The 27,741-nt window shown below is 46.2% G+C and overlaps 1 protein-coding gene across 2 annotated transcripts in view; it reads right to left on the minus strand.

Moving 5' to 3' along the window:
* Positions 1-27,741, minus strand: part of GALNT18 (polypeptide N-acetylgalactosaminyltransferase 18) — a 183,993-nt gene that overhangs the window by 26,260 nt on the left and 129,992 nt on the right. For both annotated transcript variants that reach the window (XM_056527964.1, XM_056527965.1), the window contains exons 4-6: positions 21,217-21,400; positions 19,423-19,620; positions 17,515-17,629 (exon numbers count right to left, since the gene is read on the minus strand). In XM_056527964.1, the coding sequence (XP_056383939.1) occupies positions 17,515-17,629; positions 19,423-19,620; positions 21,217-21,400 (497 nt within the window). The remainder of the gene's footprint in view (positions 1-17,514; positions 17,630-19,422; positions 19,621-21,216; positions 21,401-27,741) is intronic.

Genomic DNA, 27,741 nt, shown 5'->3' on the forward strand with positions numbered 1-27,741 from the left:
GTGGTGCGATGTCTGCAACGGTATGAGGAGCGGACTGCACAATTGCGGTCTGTTGCTTATAATCAATTATTAGTCTCCTATGTCAAGCCTCATCTTCCGGTAACCTCGGCTACCTTAGCCAGGTGGGTGAGGGCAGCCATGGATTTGGCTGGTATTGACGTTTCTCTTTTTGGTGCCCACTCTTCTAGAGGGGCGATGGCCACTAAGGTGGTCACGTCAGGGGGTTCACTCTCGGACCTTTTATTAGCTGCTGATTGGTCGTCTGAGTCGACCTTTAGGCAGTTCTATTTTTGGCCGCAGGAACATGTTTCTGTGTCTCTCCTATGAACGTGTATGTTCACATATTTCCTGATTAAACTTGTTTAGCTTTAAACTTGCAAGATATGAGCCTCCTGTCTGATATATAAATCGGGATTTTCCTAGCTAACGTGACGGAAAATCTAAGTTATATGAAGACAGGAGGCGAGTATCTTCCCTCCCTTCCCACCCTGTTACGGTGTGTTTTCTCGTTTCAGGATATTGAAGAACGGATCCTGCATCTACGCAGCAAAGTATGAGAAGTCCCTGAGTGACAGCTGTTCTGTTTTGTTCCAGTTGAAACACAGTTGCTGGGGGCCCAGTTGGCCCTGACGTCGAGTTCCGGAGGTGGAATTCATTTGCCGTCGGAGTGTATCCAGGGTATCCAGATGCCGTGCGCTGTTCCGAAGTTCGCACGAAAGAAAGAGGAAGAGGAGGTCCAGCCAGCCCCTTATATAGGGTCTCCGTCCCAGGGGAGGGGATTCCAAGGGCTGCTGGGAGTTGTAGTTTTAATGAAATTTTTTCTAATGTTAATGAAATAAATTCTCTGTAATTTTTCTGGGGGGGAGGGGAATACATGACTGCAGCGTCTGACTACACTGTTTGTTTGTAGTCTGTTGCCGTGGAGACACACAGGTCTGTATACATGAGATTTACAAAGTTGCTTCAATATACATAAATATATAATCTGTAGATGTTTTCTGACTCCTCACCAAGCAGGCGTTGTTTTATTATTTCCCATTAGGGGGCGCTCTGGAGACATTACAGTGCAGACACAGGATTGGCTCGGGGGTCCCCCATGTTTTGCGCGGTCGTGTACAATCTGTCTTGCTGAAGGGCTCCTGTTCCAGAACAAGCCGGGAGCCATCTGCGCGGTGGGACGGCTGCCATGTTCGCGGATAACACGGCGCGCGGGCAGATCGCTTAGATACAGAGGATACACAATGCTGCCACATACCGAGCCACTTCCCACAAGAGCTGACACTCTAATGCAATGTTTCCCAACCAGTGTGCCTCCAGCTGTTGCAAAACTACAACTCCCAGCATGCCCGGACAGCCGAAGGCTGTCCGGGCATGCTGGGAGTTGTTGTTTTGCAACAGCTGGAGGCACCCTGGTTGGGAAACACTGCTCTGATGGTTAAATACAAAGAGGAGGAACTACTGTGCTGTCGAGGTAGTGTATCTAAGCTGCTCCTGTGCGATACCATCATGTGGTCTGGTCTATTCCTATCAAGTGTGAGCTGTTGTATCTAATCCTATTATGTGGGATACAGTCTAGTGAGCCAGTGTATGTAAACCTAACCGTGTGTTATACTGTCTACAGAGGTGTATCTCAGCAGTCCAGCATTCAGGGTCACATGAAAGGCTTAGATACAGCAGCTCAGATGGCAGTATCACACATGACAGGATTAGATACATGGCCCAGCAGACAATAATACACATGGTAGGTTTAGATACAGCAGTTTAGCATATAGTATCATACATGATCAAATTGGATACAGCGACAGTATCTAATCCTTTCATGTGTGATACTATATGCTGAGCAGCTGTACCTAATCCTATCACGTGTACTACTGTTTGCCGAGCCATGTATCTAATCCTGTCATGTGATCATGTGTAATGCTGCATACTGAGTCACTGTATCTAAGCCTATCATGTATGATACAGTCTGATGAGTCATTTATCTAATCACATGTAATGCTATTAACTGAGCCACTGTATCTAAGCCTATCATGTGTGATGCTGTCTGCTCAGCTGTGTATCTAAGCCTATCCTGTGTGATACGGTCTGCAGAGCTGTGTATCTAATCCTATCGTGATACAGTCTGATACAGAGTATAGAATAGTATTATAGGTAATGGTGATGAGCGCAGCTCTGGAGGTGACTGGAGTATAGAATAGTATTCTAGGTAATGGTGATGAGCGCAGCTCTGGAGGTGATTGGAGTATAGCAGAGTATTCTAGGTAATGGTGATGAGCGCAGCTCTGGAGGTGATTGGAGTATAGCAGAGTATTCTAGGTAATGGTGATGAGCGCAGCTCTGGAGGTGACTGGAGTATAGAATAGTATTCTAGGTAATGGTGATGAGCGCAGCTCTGGAGGTGACTGGAGTATAGAATAGTATTCTAGGTAATGGTGATGAGTACAGCTCTGGAGGTGACTGGAGTATAGCAGAGTATTCTAGGTAATTGTGATGAGCGCAGCTCTGGAGGTGACTGGAGTATAGAATAGTATTCCAGGTAATGGTGATGAGCACAGCTCTGGAGGTGACTGGAGTATAGAATAGTATTCCAGGTAATGGTGATGAGCACAGCTCTGGAGGTGACTGGAGTATAGAATAGTATTCTAGGTAATGGTGATGAGCGCAGCTCTGGAGGAGACTGGAGTATAGAATAGTATTCTAGATAATGGTGATGAGCGCAGCTCTGGAGGTGATTGGAGTATAGCAGAGTATTCTAGGTAATGGTGATGAGCGCAGCTCTGGAGGTGACTGGAGTATATCAGAGGATTGTAGGTAATGGTGATGAGCCCAGCTCTGGAGGTGATTGGAGTATAGCAGAGTATTCTAGGTAATGGTGATGAGTGCAGCTCTGGAGGTGACTGGAGTATAGCAGAGGATTGTAGGTAATGGTGATGAGTGCAGCTCTGGAGGTGACTGGAGTATAGCAGAGGATTCTAGGTAATGGTGATGAGCACAGCTCTGGAGGTGACTGGAGTATAGCAGAGGATTGTAGGTAATGGTGATGAGTGCAGCTCTGGAGGTGACTGGAGTATAGCAGAGGATTCTAGGTAATGGTGATGAGCGCAGCTCTGGAGGTGACTGGAGTATAGAATAGTATTCTAGGTAATGGTAATGAGTGCAGCTCTGGAGGTGACTGGAGTATAGAATAGTATTCCAGGTAATGGTGATGAGCGCAGCTCTGGAGGTGACTGGAGTATAGAACAGTATTCTAGGTAATTGTGATGAGTACAGCCCCTGAGGTGACTGGAGTATAGAATAGTAATCTAGGTAATGGTGATGAGCGCAGCTCTGGAGGTGACTGGAGTATAGAATAGTATTCTAGGTAATGGTGATGAGTGCAGCTCTGGAAGTGACCGGAGTATAGAATAGTATTCTAGGTAATGGTGATGAGCGCAGCTCTGGAGGTGACTGGACTATAGAATAGTATTCCAGGTAATGGTGATGAGCGCAGCTCTGGAGGTGACTGGAGTATAGAATAGTATTCCAGGTAATGGTGATTAGCGCAGCTCTGGAGGAGACTGGAGTATAGCAGAGTATTCTATGTAATTGTGATGAGCGCAGCTCTGGAGGTGACTGGAGTATAGAATAGTATTCTAGGTAATGGTGATGAGCCCAGCTCTGGAGGTGATTGGAGTATAGAATAGTATTCCAGGTAATGGTGATGAGCGCAGCTCTGGAGGTGACTGGAGTATAAAATAGTATTCTAGGTAATGGTGATGAGCCCAGCTCTGGAGGTGACTGGAGTATAGCAGAGTATTCTAGGTAATGGTGATGAGTGCAGCTCTGGAGGTGACTGGAGTATAGCAGAGTATTCTAGGTAATGGTGATGAGTGCAGCTCTGGAGGTGACTGGAGTATAGAATAGTATTCTAGGTAATGGTGATGAGCGCAGCTCTGGAGGTGACTGGAGTATAGAATAGTATTCCAGGTAATGGTGATGAGCGCAGCTCTGGAGGTGACTGGAGTATAGAATAGTATTCCAGGTAATGGTGATGAGCGCAGCTCTGGAGGTGACTGGACTATAGAATAGTATTCTAGGTAATGGTGATGAGCGCAGCTCTGGAGGAGACTGGAGTATAGCAGAGTATTCTATGTAATTGTGATGAGCGCAGCTCTGGAGGTGACTGGAGTATAAAATAGTATTCTAGGTAATGGTGATGAGCCCAGCTCTGGAGGTGACTGGAGTATAGCAGAGTATTCTAAGTAATGGTGATGAGTGCAGCTCTGGAGGTGACTGGAGTATAGCAGAGTATTCTAGGTAATGGTGATGAGTGCAGCTCTGGAGGTGACTGGAGTATAGCAGAGTATTCTAGGTAATGGTGATGAGCGCAGATCTGGAGGTGACTGGAGTATATAATAGTATTCCAGGTAATGGTGATGAGCGCAGCTCTGGAGGTGACTGGAGTATAGAATAGTATTCCAGGTAATGGTGATGAGCGCAGCTCTGGAGGTGACTGGAGTATAGAATAGTATTCTAGGTAATGGTGATGAGCGCAGCTCTGGTGGTGACTGGAGTATAGAATAGTATTCTAGGTAATGGTGATGAGTACAGCTCTGGTGGTGACTGGAGTATAGAATAGTATTCTAGGTAATGGTGATGAGCGCAGCTCTGGAGGTGACTGGAGTATAGAATAGTATTCTAGGTAATGGTGATGAGTACAGCTCTGGAGGTGACTGGAGTATAGCAGAGTATTCTATGTAATTGTGATGAGCGCAGCTCTGGAGGTGACTGGAGTATAGAATAGTATTCTAGGTAATGGTGATGAGCGCAGCTCTGGAGGTGACTGGAGTATATAATAGTATTCCAGGTAATGGTGATGAGCGCAGCTCTGGAGGTGACTGGAGTATAGAATAGTATTCCAGGTAATGGTGATGAGCGCAGATCTGGAGGTGACTGGAGTATAGAATAGTATTCCAGGTAATGGTGATGAGCGCAGCTCTGGAGGTGACTGGAGTATAGCAGAGTATTCTAGGTAATGGTGATGAGCACAGCTCTGGAGGTGACTGGAGTATAGAATAGTATTCCAGGTAATGGTGATTAGCGCAGCTCTGGAGGTGACTGGAGTATAGAATAGTAATCTAGGTAATGGTGATGAGCCCAGCTACACTGTCTAATTGCGCTGTAGATTCCTATCGTATTTTTTGGCTCCGCCCTCTGCGCTCTCCATTTCTGACCATTCACTTTCCTCCTCCCGGACGATGAGTTCTGTATAATGGACATTTATTGTTCAACAACAAAAAAAAAAGATGAAATCATCAGAATAATAGACACCGCGGCCATATACACAAAGCGTTAATGGCGCCAGCCAGGACGCAGCCTTCACCGCGCTCTTTCGCCTTCTCCTGCCCAATCGTTCTACATAAAAATAAACATTTCCATTATGACACGAAATGATAAACCCGTCGGCAGTGCGTGGCAGACACCAGGACTGGCGGCTGTTACCGCGGATTTACAAGGCGGCTGGCGGGACGCGACATTATACGCTATATACGCCGGCATCCGTAATTCATGTTGTAGAGTAATTATGTTTCCAGCCCAATCTGCCAGGCTCCCTCTGTTTTCCTGGCACAGATCCCTGGGGGCAGCCATGCCTGAAAGGGTACAACGCTGCTGGCTGGTACCAAAACAACGCGGAAGGGGGAGGGAGGGCGCAACGTCACCGCGAGACGAGCTGGAATTTACTTGTTTGTCGGGAAGGAAAATTATAGATTATATAAAAAAAATTTTTCAAGAAACGCGGCTGCGCCAAAGATCCATAATTATGATGATCATCACCAGTTATGTCGATAAATTCTGTTCATCCTAATCTTCCTGGTTCACGAATAGAATTCTAAAAGTAAAGTGTAGACTGGCACCGATACGAACAAACATTGCAAATCTTTGCACATGGAGTCATGGCGGCCATGAGTGGTTGTCACTCAGTATGTGCTATAACGCTATAAACAGGTTTGTTCCTCCAGCTGTTGCAAAAACTACAACTCCCAGCATGCCCGGACAGCCTAATGACAAGCTCAGTTCTGCTACATCTAAATATGGAGGGCTATACAGATACATTGTATGATAAAATAATAACTGTACAGAAGTTTCCCAACGGGTGTGCCTCCAGCTGTTGCAAAACTGCAACTCCCAGGATGCCTTCTCCTGGGAGTTGTAGCCTTCGACTGTCCGGGCATGCTGGGAGTTGTAGTTTTGCAACAGCTGGAGGAACACAGATTGGGAAACACTGATCCATGTATATTATGGACTCTCTGTTGACTCTGGATGTCAGAGGAGAGAAGGGTCGGACAAGTGTCACCCTGCAGACTATATGTGCTAGTTTATTTAAGGATGAGGAATGCATGCTGGGAGTTGTAGTTTTGCAACAGTTGGAGGCACCCTGGTTGGGAAACACTGATCTATGTGTATGATGGCCTCTTGATTCTCTGTTGACTCTGGATGTCAGAGGAGAGAAGGGTCGGGCAAGTGTCCCCCTGCAGAATACATGTGCCAGTGTATGCGGGGATGGGGAGTGCATGCTGGGAGTTTTAGTTTTGCAACAGCTGGAGGAACACCGGTTGGGAAACACTGATCTATGTATATTATGGACTCTCTGTTGACTCTGGATGTCAGAAGAGAGAAGGGTAGGGCAAGTGCCCCCCTGCAGAATACATGTCCTAGTGTATACATGGATGGGGAGTGCATGCTGGGAGTTGTAGTTTTGCAACAGCTGGAGTCACTCTGGTTGGGAAATACTGACTTCAATAGAGTTGCAATACCAGACCTCACCACCGCTGGACAGGTGCGGCGCTGTTTTGGAGGAAAGGTCGTCACGATTATCTTAGAATGAGTTTTGTTTCTATTCCTAGATGCAGCAGATCTGTGTTCGCCATTGAAGCGGTTTAGTTGCAGACATCACAATTCTCTAAATAAAGACCACTTCCCCCGGAGCGGTTCCTGACGGACGCGAGGTCGCTGCGCCGCTCGGAGCCGACTGCGTTTTCGGTGACTTGTATCGGGGGCCATTACGCTCTTGGACATAATGTTTCCAAACCCATCTGTGAGTCATTCATCGTGGGGAAAGCCAAGACCGTGATTGATAGACGAGTCCTCCGGGCCAAGCGTACGGCGGGCTATCCTGACTGACCTTCAGGAGGCGCCGGACCACAATCCTCTGGGGCTGGAGGAAGGTGAATATCTGATAATGTGACCTTCCTGATACACAGAAACAACTCGTCTGCTGAACGTAGCCTCAATGAGACGGCTGTGGATGACAACTCTCAACATCCCAAATAGTTAAAGGGGTACTCCACTGGAAAACATATTTTTTTTTTTTTAAATCAACTGGTGCCACAAAGTAAACAGATTTGTAAATTTCTTCTATAAAAAAAATCTTAATCCTTCCAGTACTTATGAGCTGCTGTTATGATCCTGACATGGAAAGAGGTGTCAGCAGAGAGCACTGTGGTCAGGCAGAAAGGAAATTCAAAAAGAAAAGAACTTCCTGTGGATCATAACATCAGCTGATAAGTACTGGAAGGATTAAGATTTTTTTAATAGAAGTAATTTACAAATCTGTTTAACTTTCTGGCACCAGTTGATTAAAAAAAAATAAATAAAATGCTTTCCAGTGGAGTACCTCTTTAAGATGATGGGGGTGATAATTGACCCATGTTAGGCTCTTAAAGGGGAACTCTGGAGGAAAAAAATATTCAAATCAACTGGCACCAGAAAGTTCTACAGATTGGTAAATTATTTCATTTTAAAAATCGTAATCCTTCCAGTACTTATCAGCTGCTGTATGCTCCACAGGAAGTTGTGTAGTTCTTTCTAGTCTGACTACAGTGCTCTCTGCTGACACCTCTGTCCATGTCAGGAATTGCCTAGAGCAAGAGCAAATCCCCATAGCAAAGGTGTCAGCAGTGAGCTCTGTATCTCACTGGAAAGAACTACACAACTTCCTCTGGAGCATACAAAAGCTGATAACTACTGAAAAGACTACATGACTCCTCCAGGACATACAGCAGCTAATAAGTACTAGAAAGACTACATGACTCCTCCAGGACATACAGCAGCTAATAAGTACTAGAAAGACTACATGACTCCTCCAGGACATACAGCAGCTAATAAGTACTAGAAAGACTACATGACTTCCTCCAGGACATACAGCAGCTGATAAGTACTGGAAAGACAACATGACTCCTCCAGGACATACAGCAGCTGATCAGTACTGGAAAGACTACATGACTCCTCCAGGACATACAGCAGCTGATCAGTACTGGAAAGACTACATGACTCCTCCAGGACATACAGCAGCTGATCAGTACTGGAAAGACTACATGACTCCTCCAGGACATACAGCAGCTGATCAGTACTGGAAAGACTACATGACTTCCTCCAGGACATACAGCAGCTGATCAGTACTAGAAAGACTACACGACTCCTCCAGGACATACAGCAGCTGATAAGTACTGGAAAGACTACATGACTCCTCCAGGACATACAGCAGCTGATGAGTACTGGAAAGACTACATGACTCCTCCAGGACATACAGCAGCTGATAAGTACTAGAAAGATTACATGACTCCTCCAGGATATACAGCAGCTGATAAGTACTGGAAGGGTTAAGATTTTTAAATAGAAATAATTAACAAATCTGTATAACCTTCTGGCACCAGGTGACTTGAAAACATTTTTTATTCCCCTCCGGAGTTCCCCTTTAACCTGGTTTGCAATGACAGGAAGAGAAAACCAGGACCTGGGATGGATAAAAACAGATGGCGCGACTTTTATTGTCCTCCCCGGGACCGGAACAGTTTATGTTCGAAGCTTTCCTTGAAAAAAAAATTTAAAAACAAGAAACTTTTTTTTCTTTTTTTCCTCAGTTACTTTTGTGTCATGTTCAGATTTGTGAATTATTTAAATGCTCTAACGTAACAGATGGTCCGACGCAAGACAAGTGTTGTGTCCCGGAGAGGCGCGCTCGCCGTGTGTACGGAATATTTAATCGACTCCGACAGAAAGATGTTGTGCGATCTAATGCGAGGAGCCGTGTTAACCAGCAGTAAATCAGCGGCGCGGGCGTGGGCCGAGCAGGTGTTACCATCCGTAATCCTGACGCGCGCGCCGCCGTCGCTGCAGATAGATAAGTAACAATCCCGCTGCATGACCAGCAAAGCGCGTCCGGGTACCCAACCCCCCCCCCCCCCCGAACCGCAACATATGTGCAGCTTAAAAGATGACAGCTGCTGATAACATTGTTACGGGGAGCGAGAATCCGCAACGGCTCCGGTAACCGCTGGATTTTAATCTTCTCTTACAACTCCCGGGAGGACGATGGGGAATGTCATTAGGAACGTGTAATCATACTGTGTGCTTAACGCTAAGTAACGCTTCCTATTGATCGCGGCTGTCAACTTCTAGACGCATCGGGGCTTACGCCAGCGACAAATGAAAAATGATGGCGCTCGAAACGCACGTTGTGTTCTTTAACAGCGACATTTCTTGTTTTTTTTCTTTTTTCTCAAAAGGCAGATGGTAGAAACTTCTCTTAAAAGTCACATGCAGAGCTGACATGGTTCCTCGGGTCAGGTTTTAAAGGGGTACTCCGGTGGAAAACTTTTTTTTTTTTAACAACTGCTGCCAGAAAGTTAAACAGATTTGTAAATTACTTCTATTAAAAAATCTTAAGCCTTCCAGTACTTATTAGCTGCTGAATACTACAGAGGAAATTATTTTCTTTTTGGAACACAGAGCTCTCTGCTGACATCATGACCACAGTGCTCTCTGCTGACACCTCTGCCCATTTTAGGAACTGTCCAGAGGTGTCAGCAGAGAGCACTGTGCTCATGATGTCAGCAGACAGCTCTGTGTTCCAAAAAGAAAATAATTTCCTCTGTAGTATTCAGCAGCTAAGAAGTACTGGAAGGATTAAGATTTTTTAAATAGAAGTAATCCACAAATGTGTTTAACTTTCTGGGACCAGTTGATAAAAAAAAAAGTTTTCCACAGGAGTACCCCTTTAAAGCAGCGTTTACCACCCAGGGCGCCTCGGCTGTACGGGCATGCTGGGAGTTGTAGTTTTACAACAGCTGGAGGCGTCCTGGTTGGTAAACACTGGTCTAAAACATGTACATTTAGAGAATTATGATTTCCATCCTCCACCTATTCAATTACCTTGCAGCAGGTTGCAAACTAACAATTGTATTAAAAACCACATGTCAGGTCCGGCCATCGCTTGCTGCAATGGCGCCTACTATTATACTGAGATTACCTTGCAGCAGGTTGGTAACTAACACCACTGAATACCAGGAAACTATATTGCTAACAACCTTCTGCAAGGTAATCTCTGCAACCTGCTGCAAGGTAATAAGTATAATAGTAGGAGTCATTGCAGCAAGCGATGGCCGGACCTGACAGGTTCCCTTTAACACAACTAAATACTAGGACCTATTGTTAGTTTACAACCCGCTGCAAGGTAATCTCAGTATAATAGTAGGCGCCATTGCAGCAAGCGATGGCCGGACCTGACGGGTTGTTTTTAATACAATGGTTAGTTTGCAACCTGCTGAAAGGTAATCTCAGTATAATAGTAGGTACCGTTGCAGCAAGCGATGGCCGGACCAGAAAAGTTTCCGTTAAAAGATAGTTTCCTAGTATTCAGTTGTGTAAAAGTAACCTTGACGGGTCCGACCATCTCTTGCTTCACTCGCACCTACTATTAGATTACCTTGCAGCAGGTTGTAAACTAACACTTTTGAATACCAGGAAAATATCAATTGACAACCTGCTGCAATGTAACCTTAATATAATAGCGTCATTGCAGCAAGCGATGGCCGGACCTGACAAGCTCGCTTTAACAATAGTTTCCTGGTATACGGTTGTGTAAAAGTAACCTTCACAGAACCAGCCATCGCTTGCTGCAATGGCTCCTACTATTATACTGAGAGAACCTTGAAGCAGGTTGTAAACTACCATTTTCCTGGTATTCAAGGGAGTTAGTTGACAACCTGCTGCAAGGTAATCTCAGTATAACTCGAGGAGCCATCGCAGTAAGTGATAACCGGACCTGACAGGTTCTCTTTAATACAACTGAATACCAGGAAATTATTGTTAGTTAACAACCTGCTGAAAGGTTATCTCAGTATAATAGAAGGAGTCATTGCAGCAAGCGATGGCCGGACATGACAGGTTTTCTTTAACACAACTGAATAGCAGGAAACTATATTGTTGAAGAGAACCTGTCAGGTCCGGTTATCACTTGCTGAAAGGGTACCTACTATTATACAGAGATTACACTTGCAGCAGGTTGTTAACTAACAATATAGTTTCCTAGTGTACAGTTGTGTTAAAAAGAACTTGTCAGGTCCAGCAATCGCTTGCTGCAATGACACTATTATACAGAGATTACTTTGCAGCAGGTTGTAAACTAACAATATATAGTTTCCTGGTGTACAGTTGTGTTAAAGAGAACTTGTCAGGTTTGGTCATCACTTGCTGCAATGGCTCCTAGTATTATACTGAGATTACTTTGAAGAAGGTTGTCAATTGGCATTTTCCTGGGATTCAAGAGTGTAAGTTGACAACCTGCTGCAAGCTTTAACAATAGTTTCCTGGTATACAGTTGTGTAAAAGTAACCTTGACAGGTCCGGCCATCGCTTGCTGCACTGGCACCTATACAGAGATTACTCGCAGCAGGTTGTTAACTAACACTCTAGAATACCAGGAAAATGTCAGTTCTACAACCTAATAGTAGGTGCCAGTGCAGCAAGCGATGGTTGGACCTGTCAGGGTTACTTTAACAAAACTGAATACTAGGAAACTATTTTTAAAGGTAACCTTTCCGGTCCGGCCATCGTTTGCTGCAACGGTACCTACTATTATACTGAAATTACCTTTCAGCAGGTTGTTAACTAACAAAAGTTTCCTGGTATTCAGTTGTATTAAAGAGAACCTGTCAGGTCCGTTATCACTTACTGCGATGGCTCCTAGAGTTATACTGAGATTACCTTGCAGCAGGTTGTCAACTAACTCCCTTGAACACAAGGAAAATGTCAGTTTACAACCTGCTGCAAGGTTCTCTCAGTATAATAGTAGGAGCCATTGCAATAAGCGATGGCCGGACCTGTCAAAGTTACTTTTACATAACTGTATACCAGGAAACTATTAAAGCGAGCTTGTTAGGTCCGGCCATCGCTTGCTGCAATGACACTGACTATTATACTGAGATTACCTTGCAGCAGGTTGTCAACTAACACTCTTGAACACCAGAAAAATGTCAGTTTACAACCTGCTGCAAGGTAATGCCGCAAGCAATGGCCGGACCAGACAGGGTTACTCTTACACAACTGAATACCAGGAAACTATTGTTAAAGAAGACCAGAGCAAAGAAATGTATCCTCTATCCACAGGATAGGGAATAAATGTCTGACCATAGGGGGTCCAACCGCTGGGACCCTCTGCAATCTCCCATATGGGGTCTCTGCACTGCTGGAGTGTGTTTCATACCCAGTACGTCCGCTGGTCGAAACACGTCCCCTCCATTCATCACAGTAACACTGTGTCTCCATCTCTCCTGTAAAGATGAATGGGGGGGGGGGGGGGGGGATATTCGACCAGCTGTGTACGAAACCTCACACACAGCAGCTCAGCTGGAGCAGAGTCAGGGCCCCGTACGGGAAATTGTGGGGGGTCCAACCGCTGGAATAGGTGATACATTTCTTAGCACTGGACATCATCTTTAAAGGAAACTTGTCAGTTCCGGCCATCACTTGCTGCAATGGCACCTACTATTATACTGGGATTACCTTGCAGCACGTTGTCAACTAACAATAGTTTCCAGGTATTCAGGGATATTAATGGCAACCTGTCAGGTCCCTGGGGCCTCAAGCACTTTCTGCCACAGCAAGTAGATACAGCCAGCTCACCACTCCCTTCCTCCCAATCAAGCTTGATTACCATGCTGGGAGTTGTAGTTTTGCAACAGCTGGAGGTACCCTGGATGGGAAACACTGTTTTAGAGGCTGTGATCGAATGGGAGACCATGTATCTTACTTGGAAAGGGAGTATGGAGCAGGCAGAGGAGCTGAGCCTGCTCCATACAGGAAGGAAGGCGGCAGAATTAAGAATAACTCTGCAGGAAGGGAATAGGGAGCAGGTGGAGGAGCTGAGCCTGCTGGATACAGGAAAGATGGGGGCAGAATTAGGAATAACTCTGCAGGAAGGGAATATGGAGCAGGGGGAGGAGCTAAGCCTGCTGCATACAGGAAGGATGGGGGCAGAATTAGGAATGACTGCAGGAAGGGAATATGGAGCAGGGGGAGGAGCTGAGCCTGCTGCATACAGGAAGGATGGGGGCAGAATTAGGAATGACTGCAGGAAGGGAATATGGAGCAGGGGGAGGAGCTGAGCCTGCTGCATACAGGAAGGATGGGGGCAGAATTAGGAATGACTGCAGGAAGGGAATATGGAGCAGGTGGAGGACCTGAGCCTGCTGGATACAGGAAAGATGGGGGCAGAATTAGGAATAATTCTGCAGGAAGGGAATATGGAGCAGGTGGAGGAGCTGAGCCTGCTGCATACAGGAAAGATGGGGGCAGAATTAGGAATGACTGCAGGAAGGGAATATGGAGCAGGCAGAGGAGCTGAGCCTGCTCCATACAGGAAAGATGGGGGCAGAATTAGGAATAACTGCAGGAAGGGAATATGGAGAAGGTGGAGGAGCTGAACCTGCTGCATACAGGAAGGATGGGGGCAGAATTAGGAATAACTGCAGGAAGAGAATATGGAGCAGGTGGAGGAGCTGAGCCTGCATTATACCGGAAGGATGGGGGCAGAATTAGGAATAACTCTGCAGGAAGGGAATATGGAGCAGGTGGAGGAGCTGAGCCTGCTCCATACAGGACGGATGGTGACAGAATTAGGAATAACTCTGCAGGAAGGGAATATGGAGCAGGTGGAGGAGCTGAGCCTGCTCCATACAGGAAGGATGGGGGCAGAATTAGGAATAACTCTGCAGGAAGGGAATATGGAGCAGGTGGAGGAGCTGAGCCTGCTCCATACAGGACGGATGGTGACAGAATTAGGAATAACTCTGCAGGAAGGGAATGGGGAGCAGGTGGAGGAGCTGAGCCTGCTCCATACAGGACGGATGGTGACAGAATTAGGAATAACTCTGCAGGAAGGGAATAGGGAGCAGGTGGAGGAGCTGAGCCTGCTCCATACAGGACGGATGGTGACAGAATTAGGAATAACTCTGCAAGAAGGGAATATGGAGCAGGTGGAGGACCTGAGCCTGCTGGATACAGGAAAGATGGGGGCAGAATTAGGAATAACTCTGCAGGAAGGGAATATGGAGCAGGGGGAGGAGCTAAGCCTGCTGCATACAGGAAAGATGGGGGCAGAATTAGGAATGACTGCAGGAAGGGAATATGGAGCAGGTGGAGGAGCTGAGCCTGCTCCATACAGGACGGATGGGGGCAGAATTAGGAATAACTCTGCAGGAAGGGAATATGGAGCAGGGGGAGGAGCTGAGCCTGCTGGATACAGGAAGGATGGGGGCAGAATTAGGAATGACTGCACAAAGGGAATATGGAGCAGGCAGAGGAGCTGAGCCTGCTCCATACAGGAAAGATGGGGGCAGAATTAGGAATAACTGCAGGAAGGGAATAGGGAGCAGGTGGAGAAGCTGAGCCTGCTCCATACAGGAAGGATGGGGGCAGAATTAGGAATAACTGCAGGAAGGGAATATGGAGCAGGTGGAGGAGCTGAACCTGCTGCATACAGGAAGGATGGGGGCAGAATTAGGAATGACTGCAGGAAGAGAATATGGAGCAGGTGGAGGAGCTGAGCCTGCTCCATACAGGAAAGATGGGGGCAGAATTAGGAATGACTGCAGGAAGGGAATATGGAGGAGGTGAAGGAGCTGAACCTGCTCCATACAGGAAAGATGGGGGCAGAATTAGGAATGACTGCAAGAAGAGAATATGGAGCAGGTGGAGGAGCTGAGCCTGCTCCATACAGGAAGGATGGGGGCAGAATTAGGAATGACTGCAAGAAGAGAATATGGAGCAGGGGGAGGAGCTGAGCCTGCTGGATACAGGAAGGATGGGGGCAGAATTAGGAATGACTGCACAAAGGGAATATGGAGCAGGCAGAGGAGCTGAGCCTGCTCCATACAGGAAAGATGGGGGCAGAATTAGGAATAACTGCAGGAAGGGAATAGGGAGCAGGTGGAGAAGCTGAACCTGCTCCATACAGGAAAGATGAGGGCAGAATTAGGAATGACTGCAGGAAGGGAATATGGAGCAGGTGGAGGAGCTGAACCTGCTCCATACAGGAAGGATGGGGGCAGAATTAGGAATGACTGCAAGAAGAGAATATGGAGCAGGGGGAGGAGCTGAGCCTGCTGGATACAGGAAGGATGGGGGCAGAATTAGGAATGACTGCACAAAGGGAATATGGAGCAGGCAGAGGAGCTGAGCCTCATACAGGAAAGATGGGGCAGAATTAGGAATAACTGCAGGAAGGGAATAGGGAGCAGGTGGAGAAGCTGAGCCTGCTCCATACAGGAAAGATGAGGGCAGAATTAGGAATGACTGCAGGAAGGGAATATGGAGCAGGTGGAGGAGCTGAACCTGCTCCATACAGGAAGGATGGGGGCAGAATTAGGAATAACTGCAGGAAGGGAATATGGAGCAGGTGGAGGAGCTGAACCTGCTGCATACAGGAAAGATGGGGGCAGAATTAGGAATGACTGCAAGAAGAGAATATGGAGCAGGTGGAGGAGCTGAGCCTGCTCCATACAGGAAGGATGGGGGCAGAATTAGGAATGACTGCAAGAAGAGAATATGGAGCAGGTGGAGGAGCTGAGCCTGCTCCATACAGGAAAGATGGGGGCAGAATTAGGAATGACTGCAGGAAGGGAATATGGAGCAGGTGAAGGAGCTGAACCTGCTGCATAGAGGAAGGATGGGGGCAGAATTAGGAATGACTGCAGGAAGGGAATATGGAGCAGGCGGAGGAGCTGAGCCTGCTCCATACAGGAAAGATGGGGGCAGAATTAGGAATGACTGCAGGAAGGGAATATGGAGCAGGTGAAGGAGCTGAACCTGCTGCATAGAGGAAGGATGAGGGCAGAATTAGGAATGACTGCAAGAAGAGAATATGGAGCAGATGGAGGAGCTGAGCCTGCTGCATACAGGAAAGATGGGGGCAGAATTAGGAATGACTGCAGGAAGGGAATATGGAGCAGGTGGAGGAGCTGAACCTGCTGCATAGAGGAAGGATGGGGGCAGAATTAGGAATGACTGCAGGAAGGGAATATGGAGCAGGCGGAGGAGCTGCAACAAATTGTCTAAAGTTATTAATATGTATCCAAATCCATTATGAAGATGATGACTAATTGCAACAAAAGTTTTGAACTTTCCGTGCACAGACTGTAAAGTTGCATTTGGGGGTCACCCTACGCTGCTGACTGAGCAGTACCATAGGACGCGCAGTGATTTACATATGAGGCGGCGATTAAATCTGCTAATTAATAAAGATAAGAGTAACATGGAGCGAGCAAGAAGATACAAGTCGTACGCGCTCTCACGTTATCAGTCGCTGCAGTCATGGGGGAATACGAACGAGTTCAGATTTTGGAATTAAGAAAACCATTTAGTGGAGCAGAAAATGCACACGGTTTTAGACACTATTGGGGTGATTTTTTTTTATTAGCGCAAATTATTTCTTTTTTTTGCACAAGTGTGTGGTTTTCCCAGTGGCTGTGCAAAATTTAGGATGTTTCATATGTTTGCGCAAATGACAGGAATCCCTGAATAGTGCCAAAAAAAATTAAATTTCTATGCCAGACGCTCACTGGAGTAAAGTTGCCCAAAAATAATTCGATTTTTTATTTTATTTAGAAAACCAACAAGTCCATCTACACCAACTACGCCCCCTGGAAGCGAACAAAAAGAAAAATGACCAAGCTAGTGCAGACAACATAAAAAAACTACAAAAACAAAACAAAACACAAAATTAGATCATTTTGGCAAAATTTCACAATAAGTACAAACGTTGCGAATCTTTATACATAGTGTCATGGCGGCCATAAGTGGTTGTCACCCAGAATGAGCTATAACGCTATAAATAGGGTTGTTCCTCCAGATGTTTCAAAACTAGAAGTGTTTACCAACCAGGGTGCCTCCAGCTGTTGCAAAACTACAACTCCCAGCATGCCCGGACAGCCTTCGGCTGTCCGGGCATGCTGTGAGTTGTAGTTTTGCAACAGCTGGAGGCACCCGGGTTGAGCCATAGTGACCTATGTGTACAATAGCCTCTCAATTTCCTGATGACTCTAGATGTCAGAGGAGAGAAAGGTCAGGCAAGTGTCCCCCTGCAGAATACATGTGCTAGTGTATACGGGGATGGGGAGTGCATGCTGGGAGTTGTAGTTTTGCAACAGCTGGAGGCACACTGGTTGGGATTTAAAATCAGTAGGATGCGTTTCTTACCCGCACTCCGAGCTCCACGTTCTCTCCTCCGTAGACTTCCATCCCTTCGTCCAGGAGACCAATCTCTTCGAAGTACAGTCTGTCTACGATGAAACAGCCAATCAGTGCGGGGCTTCTAGAGCAAACAGAACAATGGACGTTTAACACCTTGATCTCCACACTGCTACATTATAAGATATATATCTGAATGTATATGTGTGTGTATGCATATATGTATATGCATGTATGTATGTGATATATATATATCTATCTATCTATGTGTGTGTATGTGATATATCTTTTTATGTTTGTACATGTGATGTGTGTGTATATGAGTATGTATGTATGTATGTATGTCTATGTATATATATGTGTGTGTGTATATATTTATGTAAGAGTGTATGTATGTGATATATATATATGTGTATGTGATATATCTTTTTATGTTTGTACATGTGATGTGTGTGTATATGAGTATGTATGTATGTCTATGTATATATATATATATATATATATATATATAGTGTGTGTATATATATGTGTATATATATATATATATATATATATATATATGTGTAAGAGTGTATGTATGTGATTTATATATATATTTTTTTAATGTTTGTACATGTATGAGTATGTATGTGTGTGATATATATATATAATGTTTGTACATGTGATGTGTGTGTGTGTGTGTGTGTGTGTGTGTATGTGTATATATATATATATATATATATATTATTTATGTATTTGAGATATATATATATATATATATATTTATTTATGTATTTGATATATATATATTTTTTTATTTTGTTTGTACGGGTGTATGTGTGAGTATGTATATGTATGTATTGTATATATTTATGTATGCATGTGATTTATATATATATATATAATATATATATTTGTTATGTTTGTAAATGTATGTGTATACCTATGTATGTTCCAGCATAACCTCCATACAGCTGGAGAGATTTCCATTAAACTTGGTATTGGGACATCCCTAAACTTTTTATTTGACAAAGAAGTAACATATGAACCGACAATAACTCCGTAGCCCGTAAGTAAAACAGTGGAGCCCTCTGCACAGTTAAATCATACTTTACCATGACATTGGTCTGGCAGAAAGATGTTTAAAACTCCAGAGCTATCTCTGCAGCTAGAGAGTAACACGATCAGAAGAAGATGTACAGGAAGTCCCATGCAAGTCTATGAGACTTCCGGTACACCTACCCTTGGGCTGCAGAGATTGACCGGGAGTTTTAAACATCCTGGTGCCAGACCAATGTCATGGTAAAGTATGATTTAACTGTCAGGTGGGCAGGTGCAGAGAATAGTTAGTGTGGGTGGGGCAGGGAGAGAGGACAAGAAAAAGAAAGGGGATGGGGCAGGGAGAGAAGACGGGGCTGGAAGAGAAGGCAGGGAAGGGAGATAAGCTTTATTGCGGGCTGAGAGAAGACATAAATGCAGGGGGGCAGGGATGACGAGCAGCCTATCACTGATGGGGCTTCTGGAGACTGGAAAAGCTGGGTGGCAGACAGTATGCGTGTGTTGAATTTCCTCTCCCACAAAGTTTGGTTTGGGTGGGAAGCCCCCAAAAAAAGGCAGAGTACTCAGCTAGTATTTCTATATATGTATAAGAGAGGACATGACTCCTGTTGCATTTCCCCATTTAATCATTCCAGCCCAATGACACTTGATGATGTCTACCCCACACCCCTACCCTGCTGCACTGCAGATAAATCAGGTTACTGGACTACAAGTACTACAACACCCATCATCTCCTGAAATGCAACAACCGAAGTCCAGACACTGACCCGACAGGGGCATAAGATCCTAAGAGTCAACAGGAAAACAGCCGAATTCTGAATCTGTCCACCATGAAGGGGGTATAAGATGTTATAGCTTAGAAGGGCGGACATATTGTACCTGATGGGAGCGGTGGCATTCTCCATCTTCCACCAAGATTTCGGAGGGTTCAGATAACGACACCACAACTCCCAGTCAAATCCCTGAGCGGACAGAGGATATTCTTCAATTTCGAAGTTATCGTATTTGATGTTGTCGAAGGACGGCGAGATGATGACTTTGCGGTTCTCCTGGATCCGACTCAGCACTGGCTCCGCCCTGGAGGAACAAAAGAGGATTCAGAGCCTGAGAAACTCAACACCACGTCAAGCAAATATGAGTTCACTGGAAGAAAACATAAAATCACTACGAACAAGGACAACAAGGATGAAGAAAAATGAACAAGAACAACAACAAGAAAAACAGGAAGAACAAGGACAACAAAAACAGCAAAAACAAACAAGAACAGCAACAATGAACAAGTAGAACAAGAAGAGCAAGAACAACAAGAAGAGCAAGAACAACAAGAATGAACAAGAACAACAAGAATGAACAAGAACAACAAGAATGAACAAGAACAACAAGAATGAACAAGAACAACAAGAATGAACAAGAACAACAAGAACGAACAAGAACAACAAGAACAACAAGAATGAACAAGAACAAGAGGAACAAGAACAAACAAGAACAGCAAAAAGGAACAAGAACAAAAACAGCAAAAACAAACAAGAACAGCAAAAACAAACAAGAACAGCAAAAACAAACAAGAACGACAAGAACAGCAAGAAGGAACAGAATCAGTAAAAAACACAAACAAGAACAGAAAAAAAAACGAACAGCAAGAATAACAAGAACAAACAACAACAGAGTCTGAGAGCCAACAGGAAATCAGCAAAACTAATAATACAGAACCATACAAAGCAGCATTAACTATAATTAGAGAATTATGTAGAGGTTCTTGTGTATGCATGGTGTGCGCCTGGTATACCCGTTTTATCGGTATAAGGTTTTAAGCCATGCTGATTGCAATGCAATCACTAAAATAATTTCCTAATGCTGCCTTCATTTCCCATGAATCCTCTGGCTTTTCAGAGAGAGAGGGGGCGGTGTCTGATCACTGCAGCTGGTCATCTAATAAGGCTGCTGGTGGTCACCCAGGTGAACTGAATAGACTCATAAGTTGGTTGGGGTCAGTACACATTATGTGCAGTTTCGATGATTTTTCTCATTCTAAGTTTTTTTTTTTTTTTTTTACCCTATAATCACAATTGAGGTGTTTTATGAAGACTTGAAGTCTTTAGTCTGCATTTACACTTTTACTATGTTTTTCACACATTTTTGGCTGTATTCTGGCATTTTTTTCTTCTTTTCATAATCATGGTAAAAATGCACCGTTTCCTGCCGCAAAAAAAAAAAAAAAAAAGTGGGGGTATAATGTAATGTCATCATGGTCACATGACTTGGATAACATATAATCTTATAAGGCATTGCTTCCAAACTAGGGTGCCTGCAGCTGTTGCAAAACTACAACTCCCAGCATGCCCGGACAGCCTTTGGCTGTCCGGACATGCTGGAAGTTGTAGTTTTGCAACAGCTGGAGGCACACAGGTTAGAAAACACGGATCTAGGTGTACAATGAACTTTTGACTCTGTTGACTCTGGATGTCAGAGGAGAGAAGGGTCGGGCAAGTGTCCCCCTGCAGAATACATGTGCTAGTGTATACGGGGATGGGGAGTGCATGCTGGGAGTTGTAGTTTGGCAGTGGACAAGCAGTACTGGGTGATCCGCAGTTGGATCCAGCTAGTCATGTGACGCAGCCATGACATCATCTAATGACATCACATATATACACCAGTTTGACATCAGCCACTCACCATCCCACACTAAACTCAACATGAGCATCGAATAACGCCACCACCGGAGCCGTCGCCGCTCGCCAACCGCTGACTCTGGACCGGATAAGCCCCTCCTGCTTGCCGTGACGGACAACCTTGATGAATCCGGGTTTGTGCGCGTTGACCTCGTCCACGTACTGCACCAATTTCTCCTTCAGCTCCTCTGTAATAAAAAGATGGATACAATGAGTTCACGTCCGTACCGCGCTGACACACATCACCGCCATCCCACTCAACCGCATATGCCGCAATCCCCGATCCCCATCTGCTGTTTATATCACACGTCTAAAAATAACGAAACGGCCGAGGAAGAAGAAAAAAAAAACGTAATAAAAAAACAAAATACCCAAAACACCTTGAGATAATTACACGTGAGAAGAAGCACGGGGGGAGGGGGCGCCATACATTGTGTGATTCCGCTACAATGTCACTTTCTCCTGGAGGAACACAATGGAAACAAGATACATTGTATATGAGGAACGTGAAACATAATTGCCGCGCCAATGTGCCTGACAGCGAGCGAGCCGTACACATGATGTAAGACGATCCCATTGTTAAGATTTGCACATTTTGACAGCAAAACAATAGGAGCGGACATGATATTTAATGCTTTGTTGATATTCAATGTCAAGTTTCATCGCTGAAGGAAATAAGTAACATAAATCTACATTTCATATAAAGAAATTATTATCAATGCGGAAATGAAATCGAATAAAGAATTACGAGGAGACGAAAATAATGAATAGGCGCCATTATACCCAGAATCCATCGCAATAAATCACATTACTGATCCCTGGTTATATTCTGTATTATACCCCAGAGCTGTACTCACTATTCTGCTGGTGAGATCACTGTGTACATACATTACATTACTTATCCTGTACTGATCCTGAGTTATATCCTGTATTATACCCCAGAGCTGTACTCACTATTCTGCTGGTGAGGTCACTGTGTACATACATTACATTACTTATCCTGTACTGATCCTGAGTTATATCCTGTATTATACCCCAGAGCTGTACTCACTATTCTGCTGGTGAGATCACTGTGTACATACATTACATTACTTATCCTGTACTGATCCTGAGTTATATCCTGTATTATACTCCAGAGCTGTACTCACTATTCTGCTGGTGAGATCACTATGTACATACATTACATTACTTATCCTGTACTGATCCTGAGTTATATCCTGTATTATACCCCAGAGCTGTACTCACTATTCTGCTGGTGAGGTCACTGTGTACATACATTACATTACTTATCCTGTACTGATCCTGAGTTATATCCTGTATTATACTCCAGAGCTGTACTCACTATTCTGCTGGTGAGGTCACTGTGTACATACATTACATTACTTATCCTGTACTGATCCTGAGTAATATCCTGTATTATACTCCAGAGCTGTACTCACTATTCTGCTGGTGAGGTCACTGTGTACATACATTACATTACTTATCCTGTACTGATCCTGAGTTATATCCTGTATTATACCCCAGAGCTGTACTCACTATTCTGCTGGTGAGGTCACTGTGTACATACATTACATTATTTATCCTGTACTGATCCTGAATTATATCCCGTATTATACTCCAGAACTGTACTCACTATTCTGCTGGTGAGATCACTGTGTACATATATTTTATTACTTATCCTGTACTGATCCTGAGTTATATCCTGTATTATACCCCGGAGCTGAACTCACTATTCTGCTGGTGAGGTCACTGTGTACATACATTACATTACTTATCCTGTACTGATCCGGAGTTATATCCTGTATTATACTCCAGAGCTGTACTCACTATTCTGCTGGTGAGGTCACTGTGTACATACATTACATTACTTATCCTGTACTGATCCTGAGTTATATCCTGTATTATACTCCAGAGCTGTAATCACTATTCTGCTGGTGAGATCACTGTGTACATACATTACATTACTTATCCTGTACTGATCCTGAGTTATATCCTGTATTATACCCCAGAGCTGTACTCACTATTCTGCTGGTGAGATCACTGTGTACATACATTACATTACTTATCCTGTACTGATCCTGAGTTCTATCCTGTATTATACCCCAGAGCTGTACTCACTATTCTGCTGGTGAGGTCACTGTGTACATACATTACATTACTTATCCTGTACTGATCCTGAGTTATATCCTGTATTATACCCGGAGCTGAACTCATTGATAAATGACTGATAACACTACATTAAATTCAGATACTTTTTTTTTTTTTTTTTTTAAGTCTAAATGAGTTGCGCAAAAATATTAGCAAAAAAAAGGGAAAACCAAAGATAAAGTCCTCCCTATGTACCTACAATAAAACGTATAATGGTGGAGTTCTCCCTTAAGGACACAAGATTCCTTCACTCCGCGCTCCATATAATCAGCACATTAGTAATAATTTCCTTTCCGTTCGCTCATTTACATAACGCGGCTCCAATGACTCGAATAGCGCGAGAGACAATAACCTGGCAGAATGTCGTCTAAATGCAAAGTTCTCGCCCGTGCGATTGGCGCCTCAGCTGCAGTGAAAATAAAGGGTTTTATCGTATTCTGGATCTTTTGTTAGAAAGTAATAGAAGTGGAAGACGCAGAAGCCTCATTTGGCCTCATCTTATTAATGGCTTCGGAGATCGCGGCGGCAGAACTTACACAAAATGAACCTTTCCCCAGAGTAGATATTATACGGCGAGAACGCGATAATGTCGCCACCGCCGCAAAATATTATTCTGGACAATTCTGCTCCGCAGTGAGATGAGAAATTTCCATCTCCAACGCCCGGATCTTCGCTCTACGGCCGATCACGTTACTGTATATTTATTCTGATGATTCGGAATCCTGGAGACAGATCCAGAGCATCAGGCGTCACACGTCTCCTTCTCCATAAACTCGTCCTAACTTCACATCGCAGGTTTGGCCGATTACTTTTCCTCTAGGAGACCCTTCCCCATATACATGCACTGTGGGCTCAGCAGAGTGTGCATGTGCTCTCAATGGGGAGGGAAGAAAGCCAATGCCAGACCCCTCTGTTCTCTGCCACCAGATTCCCATCACCTTCTTTTCTCCCTCCCAAACATCTCCTCCCCCCTTGTCCCTCCTCATCCTCTTTCCCTCCCTTTCTACCAACTCATCTCTTCCTCCCTCCCTCTGGGCTCCTTTGTCCCCTTCCTCTAGGCTCCTCCTTCCCTCCCTGATCACTTCTCTCATCCTCTTTCCCTCCTCTCCCAGCTACTCTGTCCTCCTCCAGACTCCTTCAGTCCCCCCCTTCCTCCATCTCGGCTCCTCTCATCCCCCTCCCTTCCTCAAGGCTCCTCTATCCTCCTCCTCTAGTCCCCCCCCCCTTCCTCCATCTCGGCTCCTCTCATCCCCCTCCCTCCCTCCAGGCTCCTCTGTCCTCCTCCTCTAGTCCCCCCCCCCCTTCCTCCATCTCGGCTCCTCTCATCCCCCTCCCTTCCTCAAGGCTCCTCTATCCTCCTCCTCTAGTCCCCCCCCCCTTCCTCCATCTCGGCTCCTCTCATCCCCCTCCCTCCCTCCAGACTTCTCTGTCCTCCTCCTCTAGTACCCCCCCCCCCCCTTCCTCCATCTCGGCTCCTCTCATCCCCCTCCCTCCCTCCAGGCTCCTCTGTCCTCCTCCTCTAGTCCCCCCCCTACTTCCTCCATCTCGGCTCCTCTCATCCCCCTCCCTCCCTCCAGGCTCCTCTGTCCTCCTCCTCTAGTCCCCCCCCCCTTCCTCCATCTCGGCTCCTCTCATCCCCCTCCCTCCCTCCAGGCTCCTCTGTCCTCCTCTAGTTCCCCCCCCCCATTCCTCCATCTCGGCTCCTCTCACCCCCCTCCCTCCAGGCTCCTCTGTCCTCCTCCTCTAGTGCCCCCCCTTCCTCCATCTCGGCTCCTCTCATCCCCCTCCCTCCCTCCAGGCTCCTCTGTCCTCCTCTAGTCCCCCCCCCCCCCATTCCTCCATCTCGGCTCCTCTAATCCCCCTCCCTCCCTCCAGGCTCCTCTGTCCTCCTCCTCTAGTGCCCCCCCCCCTTCCTCCATCTCTGCTCCTCTCATCCCCCTCCCTCCCTCCAGGCTCCTCTGTCCTCCTCTAGTCCCCCCCCCCTTCCTCCATCTCGGCTCCTCTCATCCCCCTCCCTCCCTCCAGGCTCCTCTGTCCTCCTCTAGTTCCCCCCCCCCCCATTCCTCCATCTCGGCTCCTCTCACCCCCCTCCCTCCAGGCTCCTCTGTCCTCCTCCTCTAGTGCCCCCCCCTTCCTCCATCTCGGCTCCTCTCATCCCCCTCCCTCCCTCCAGGCTCCTCTGTCCTCCTCTAGTCCCCCCCCCCCATTCCTCCATCTCGGCTCCTCTAATCCCCCTCCCTCCCTCCAGGCTCCTCTGTCCTCCTCCTCTAGTGCCCCCCCCCTTCCTCCATCTCTGCTCCTCTCATCCCCCTCCCTCCCTCCAGGCTCCTCTGTCCTCCTCTAGTCCCCCCCCCCCCCCTTCCTCCATCTCGGCTCCTCTCATCCCCCTCCCTCCCTCCAGGCTCCTCTGTCCTCCTCCTCTAGTCCCCCCCCCCCTTCCTCCATCTCGGCTCCTCTCATCCCCCTCCCTCCCTCCAGGCTCCTCTGTCCTCCACCTTGCTCCAGGCTCCTCTGTCCTCCTCCTCCCTCCAGACTCCTCTGTCCTCCACCCTGCTCCAGACTCCTCTGTCCTCCACCCTGCTCCAGACTCCTCCGTCCTCCACCCTCCGGACTCCTCTGGCAGCTGCTTATCTCCCCTGAGAACAAAAGGGTCTGATCCTTCTCTCATCTTTAGAGAGGCTCCATACACACCTTCCTTTAAGCCAGATGTTCCTTCTTTGGTCGTTCTTCTGTCCTTACTTTTCCGGTGGGCTGTTCTTTGCTTCTGTCTAGCAGTCCCTCCTTAATTTGGACCATCCTTCCTCCAGGAGGCGGTTTTTCCTTCTATCCTTTCTCCCATTTGCCTTTCATCCCATCCATCTGTCCAATCGAAAAACAGATAACCGCTTCCTGTCTGTCTCCAGGTTGGGTGCGGTATTACAACTTGGCTCCATTCACTTCAATGGAACAGAGCTGAAGAACTGGAGACAGATGGGGAGCAGTTTTTAAAAGAAATTCTCTGTTTTTCGATTCCTGGATAACCCCTTTAATAACTAATAAGACCATCGAGAACTCTCTTAGAGGAGACGTGTTTCGGTCAGAGCCATCTACTGACACCTCTTAAGTGTCTCCAGTGTAAGATTTCTGTAAAATTGGGAGAAAAGTTGGTCACATTGGTTGTTATGAAGAGTCTTGAATGATTCACCTACCAAGCAGGAACTTAAGAAAGCTGGGTGAGGAGTACTTCTGACTCTGCTGCAGCCATGCTTACCAGCATGCTCCCACACAGCAGCGGAGGGTCCCTATTGCTCTCATATCTCACGTCTACGTGGTGTGGTAGCTGATGGCCCTTATTGCCCTTACATCTTGTGGCGGTAGCTGACGGTCCTTGTTGCCCTTACATCTTGTGGAGGTAGCTGACGGTCCTTGTTGCCCTTACATCTTGTGGCGGTAGCTGACGGTCCTTGTTGCCCTTACATCTTGTGGCGGTAGCTGACGGTCCTTGTTGCCCTTACATCTTGTGGCGGTAGCTGATGGCCCTTATTGCCCTTACATCTTGTGGCGGTAGCTGACGGTCCTTGTTGCCCTTACATCTTGTGGAGGTAGCTGACGGTCCTTGTTGCCCTTACATCTTGTGGCGGTAGCTGACGGTCCTTGTTGCCCTTACATCTTGTGGCGGTAGCTGACGGTCCTTGTTGCCCTTACATCTTGTGGCGGTAGCTGATGGTCCTTGTTGCCCTTACATCTTGTGGCGGTAGCGGACGGTCCTTGTTGCCCTTACATCTTGTGGCGGTAGCTGACGGTCCTTGTTGCCCTTACATCTTGTGGCGGTAGCTGACGGTCCTTGTTGCCCTTACATCTTGTGGCGGTAGCTGACGGTCCTTGTTGCCCTTACATCTTGTGGCGGTAGCGGACGGTCCTTGTTGCCCCTCCATCTTGTGGCGGTAGCTGATGGTCCTTATTGCCCTTACATCTTGTGGCGGTAGCTGACGGTCCTTGTTGCCCTTACATCTTGTGGCGGTAGCTGACGGTCCTTGTTGCCCTTACATCTTGTGGCGGTAGCTGACGGTCCTTGTTGCCCTTACATCTTGTGGCGGTAGCTGACGGTCCTTGTTGCCCTTACATCTTGTGGCGGTAGCTGACTGTCCTTGTTGCCCCTCCATCTTGTGGCGGTAGCTGACGGTCCTTGTTGCCCTTCCATCTTGTGGCGGTAGCTGACGGTCCTTGTTGCCCTTACATCTTGTGGCACAGCAGCAGACGGTCCTTATTGTAGTCATATCTACATAGCGCAGTACCAAAGGGTTTGAATGTCAAAGTCTTGTGACTGTTTTGATGAGATTTCTTCTGCCAGGACAGGACGGTGAACAAGGAGACATCTCCGAGATCGCCGACTGCTGTGACA

The sequence above is a fragment of the Hyla sarda genome, chromosome 6 (genome assembly GCF_029499605.1).
Source record: "Hyla sarda isolate aHylSar1 chromosome 6, aHylSar1.hap1, whole genome shotgun sequence".
Taxonomy (NCBI): domain Eukaryota; kingdom Metazoa; phylum Chordata; class Amphibia; order Anura; family Hylidae; genus Hyla; species Hyla sarda.